This window comes from Lepidochelys kempii, chromosome 28 (assembly GCF_965140285.1).
Source record: "Lepidochelys kempii isolate rLepKem1 chromosome 28, rLepKem1.hap1, whole genome shotgun sequence".
Taxonomy (NCBI): domain Eukaryota; kingdom Metazoa; phylum Chordata; order Testudines; family Cheloniidae; genus Lepidochelys; species Lepidochelys kempii.
Genome location: NC_136407.1, coordinates 982,172 through 986,658, shown reverse-complemented (window position 1 = coordinate 986,658; position 4,487 = coordinate 982,172). Strand labels below are relative to the sequence as shown.

Sequence of the window (4,487 nt, the reverse complement as noted above, 5' to 3'; positions counted from 1 at the left end):
AATCACGCCCCGCGGTCCGTAGGGCCGGGCCCCGTAGGGAATCACGCCCCGCGGTCCGTAGGGCCGGGCCCTGTAGGGAGCCACGCCCCGCGGTCCGTAGGGCCGGACCCCGTAGGGAGCCACGCCCCGCGGTCCGTAGGGCCGGGCCCCGTAGGGAATCACGCCCCGCGGTCCGTAGGGCCGGGCCCCGTAGGGAATCACGCCCCGCGGTCCGTAGGGCCGGGCCCCGTAGGGAATCATGCCCCGCGGTCCGTAGGGCCGGGCCCCGTAGGGAGCTACGCCCTGCGGTCCGTAGGGCCGGGCCCTGTAGGGAGCCACGCCCCGCGGTCCGTAGGGCCGGACCCCGTAGGGAATCACGCCCCGCGGTCCGTAGGGCCGGGCCCCGTAGAGAACCACACCCCGCGGTCCATAGGGCCGGGCCCCGTAGAGAACCACGCCCCGCGGTCCGTAGGGCCGGGCCCCGTAGGGAATCACGCCCCGCGGTCCGTAGGGCTGGGCCCCGTAGGGAGCTACGCCCCGCGGTCCGTAGGGCCGGGCCCCGTAGGGAATCACGCCCCGCGGTCCGTAGGGCCGGGCCCCGTAGGGAGCCACGCCCCGCGGTCCGTAGGGCCGGGCCCCGTAGGGAGCCACGCCCCGCGGTCCGTAGGGCCGGGCGCTACAGAGGCCCGCCTCCGCCCCGCCCTGCGGTCCATACGGCGCTATAGCGCCCGCCCCGCGGCTCGGCCCCGCCCCCGCCGGCCCCCGCCCCCCGGCGCACGGCGCCCCGCCCCCCCCGTGCGCGCTGCGCTCACACGCACCGGGCGGGCGGCGGGGCCTGGGGCTGCGCGGGGCGATGGCGGCCGGCGGCGCGGGCGGAGGCGGCGGAGCCCCGGCAGGTACCGGCCCGGCGCTTCTCCAGGGGCCCGATCCCCGGTGCCCTGGGCGGGGGGGCGGGGTGTGGGGCAGGGAGGGGCTGCTGGGGGCAAGTGCATGCTGGGGGCGTGCGGGGGATCCTGGGGGGCAGGGAGGAGCTGGGGGGTAGGGGTAGGTGCACGCTGGGGGCATGTGGGGAGGGTCTGTGGGGCGGGGAGGGGCTGCTGGGGGGCAGGTGGACACTGGGGGGTGGGGGGCAGGAAGAGGCTGCTGGGGATGTGGGGGTCTGTGGGGGCAGGTGCATGTTGGGGGCGTGTGTAGGGGGTCTGTGGGGCAGGGAGGGGCTGCTGGGGGTTTGGGGGGCAAGTGCATGCTGGGGGCGGGTCTGTGGGGCAGGGAGGGGCTGGGGGTGTGGGGGTAGGTGCATGTTGGGGGGGGCTGGGGCAGGGAGGGGCTGCTGGGGGGCAGGTGGACACTGGGGGGTGGGGGGCAGGAAGAGGCTGCTGCAGTGTGGGGGGTCTGTGGGAGCAGGTGCATGTTGGGTGTGTGTGTGGGGGGGTCTGTGGGGCAGGGAGGTGCTCCTGGTGGGTGTGGGGGGGCAGGGAGGTGCTGGGCGTGGGGGGGGCTCTGTGGGGCAGGGAGGTGCTCCTGGTGGGTGTGGGGGGGCGGGGAGGTGCTGGGCGTGGGGGGGGCTCTGTGGGGCAGGGAGGTGCTCCTGGTGGGTGTGGGGGGGCGGGGAGGTGCTGGGCGTGGGGGGGCTCTGTGGGGCAGGGAGGTGCTCCTGGTGGGTGTGGGGGGGCGGGGAGGTGCTGGGCGTGTGGGGGGCTCTGTGGGGCAGGGAGGTGCTCCTGGTGGGTGTGGGGGGGCGGGGAGGTGCTGGGCGTGGGGGGGGCTCTGTGGGGCAGGGAGGTGCTCCTGGTGGGTGTGGGGGGGCGGGGAGGTGCTGGGCGTGGGGGGGGCTCTGTGGGGCAGGGAGGTGCTCCTGGTGGGTGTGGGGGGGCGGGGAGGTGCTGGGCGTGGGGGGGCTCTGTGGGGCAGGGAGGTGCTCCTGGTGGGTGTGGGGGGGCGGGGAGGTGCTGGGCGTGGGGGGGGCTCTGTGGGGCAGGGAGGTGCTCCTGGTGGTGTGGGGGGGCGGGGAGGTGCTGGGCGTGGGGGGGGCTCTGTGGGGCAGGGAGGTGCTGGGCGTGGGGGGGCTCTGTGGGGCAGGGAGGTGCTCCTGGTGGGTGTGGGGGGGCGGGGAGGTGCTGGGCGTGGGGGGGGCTCTGTGGGGCAGGGAGGTGCTGGGCGTGGGGGGGGGCTCTGTGGGGCAGGGAGGTGCTCCTGGTGGGTGTGGGGGGGCGGGGAGGTGCTGGGCGTGGGGGGGGCTCTGTGGGGCAGGGAGGTGCTCCTGGTGGGTGTGGGGGGGCGGGGAGGTGCTGGGCGTGGGGGGGCTCTGTGGGCAGGGAGGTGCTGGGCGTGGGGGGGCTCTGTGGGGCAGGGAGGTGCTCCTGGTGGTGTGGGGGGGCGGGGAGGTGCTGGGCGTGGGGGGGGCTCTGTGGGGCAGGGAGGTGCTCCTGGTGGGTGTGGGGGGCGGGGAGGTGCTGGGCGTGGGGGGGGCTCTGTGGGGCGGGGAGGTGCTCCTGGTGGTGTGGGGGGGCGGGGAGGTGCTGGGCGTGGGGGGGCTCTGTGGGGCAGGGAGGTGCTCCTGGTGGGCGTGGGGGGGCGGGGAGGTGCTGGGCGTGGGGGGGCTCTGTGGGGCAGGGAGGTGCTCCTGGTGGGTGGGGGGGGGCGGGGAGGTGCTGGGCGTGGGGGGGGCTCTGTGGGGCAGGAGGTGCTCCTGGTGGGTGTGGGGGGGCGGGAGGTGCTGGGCGTGGGGGGGCTCTGTGGGGCAGGGAGGTGCTCCTGGTGGGTGTGGGGGGGCGGGGAGGTGCTGGGCGTGGGGGGGCTCTGTGGGGCAGGGAGGTGCTCCTGGTGGGCGTGGGGGGGCGGGGAGGTGCTGGGCGTGGGGGGGCTCTGTGGGGCAGGGAGGTGCTCCTGGTGGGTGGGGGGGGGCGGGGAGGTGCTGGGCGTGGGGGGGGCTCTGTGGGGCAGGGAGGTGCTCCTGGTGGGTGTGGGGGGGCGGGGAGGTGCTGGGCGTGGGGGGGCTCTGTGGGGCAGGGAGGTGCTCCTGGTGGGTGTGGGGGGCAGGTGGATGCTAGGGGAGTGTGATGGCAGGTGCATTGTGGGGCTGTGGGGTACACTGGAGTTGGGGGGCGCTTGTGGTGGGGGAGGGAGCGGGTGCTGGGGTGGGGGTACACTGGTGGGGCCAGCGAGGGGCTGGTGGGGGTGTGGAGGGCAGGTGGACGCTGGGGGTCTGCAGCTGTTGCTGAGGGGGCAGGGGTGGAAGCAGAGGATGCTGGCAGTGGGGGTCTGGACCTGTGTGTGGGGCTCGGAGGGGGTGTTGGGAGTGAGGGTGTCAAGGGACAGGGAGGGGGCACTGGGGAGGTGAGAATGGGGGCTGAGGGTCATAGGGGCAGGGAGACAACGGGGAAGGGTGTGGAGAACACAGGCCGGTGCCTCCGGGGTGGGCTGTGGGGTGGAGGCCAGTGGCTTGCGCTCAGGGGCACTAGGAGGGGGCTGGGCCCGTGACCCCCCCCCACCCCGAGATCGGGGCCCCCCGTGGTGCCGGGCGCTGCACAGACCCCCCACCCCAAGATCGGGGAGCAGGTGGCAGAGCTGGAGAGAGAGGGAAACACCAGAGTCGCCCTTGCCCGCCGCTGAGATGCGGCCACCTCTGGGGCGGGGCGGCTGGTGACATGGGGACCCCTCGCCCGGCGCCGAGATGTGGCCACCTCTGGGGCGGGGCGGAGAGTGACACAGGGACCCCTCGCCGGCACTGAGATGCGGCCACCTCTGGGGCGGGGCGGCTGGTGACATGGGGACCCCTCGCCCGGCGCCGAGATGCGGCCACCTCTGGGGCGGGGCGGAGAGTGACACAGGGACCCCTCGCCCGGCACTGAGATGCGGCCACCTCTGGGCGGGGCGGCTGGTGACATGGGGACCCCTCGCCCGGTGCTTAGCTTTAGGAGCGCAGTGGAGGCTGGGGGGTTAGAGTGTGTGGGGGGGGAGGGGGCTGGGAGCCAGGACTCCTGGGTTCGCTCCCCAGCTCTGGGAGGGGAGTGGGGGCTGGTGGGTTAGAGCAGGGGGGCTGGGAGCCAGGACTCCTGGGTTCTCACCCCAGCTCTGGGAGGGGAGTGGGGGCTGGTGGGTTGGAGCAGGAGGGGTTGAAAGCCAGGACTCCTGGGTTCGCTCCCCAGCTCTGGGAGGGGAGTGGGTGGCTGGTGGTTAGAGCAGGGGGGCTGGGAGCCAGGACTCCTGGGGTTCTCTCCCCGGCTCTGGGAGGGGAGTGGTGGCTGGTGGTTAGAGCAGGGGGGCTGGGAGCCAGGACTCCTGGGTTCTCTCCCCGGCTCTGGGAGGGGAGTGGTGGCTGGTGGTTAGAGCAGGGGGGCTGGGAGCCAGGACTCTGGGTTCTCCCGGCTCTGGGAGGGGCTTTCCTCTTCCCGGCCTGCTGTCGAGTGGCTTCCCCCGGGTTCCCAGGGCTCCTTGGTGACCCAGGCCGAGTCACTTCCCCTCTCGCCGGCTGCACTTCCCCTTGGCTCGACTCTGAGATAGCGCGT

At 75.0% G+C, this 4,487-nt stretch overlaps 1 protein-coding gene across 1 annotated transcript in view; it reads left to right on the top strand.

Moving 5' to 3' along the window:
- Window positions 1-832: 832 nt before the first annotated feature.
- CAMTA2 (calmodulin binding transcription activator 2) overlaps window positions 833-4,487 on the top strand; it is a 26,463-nt gene continuing 22,808 nt past the window's right edge. Inside the window, 1 exon segment of the mRNA XM_078850805.1 lies at window positions 833-875. Coding sequence (XP_078706931.1) covers window positions 833-875 — 43 coding nt within the window.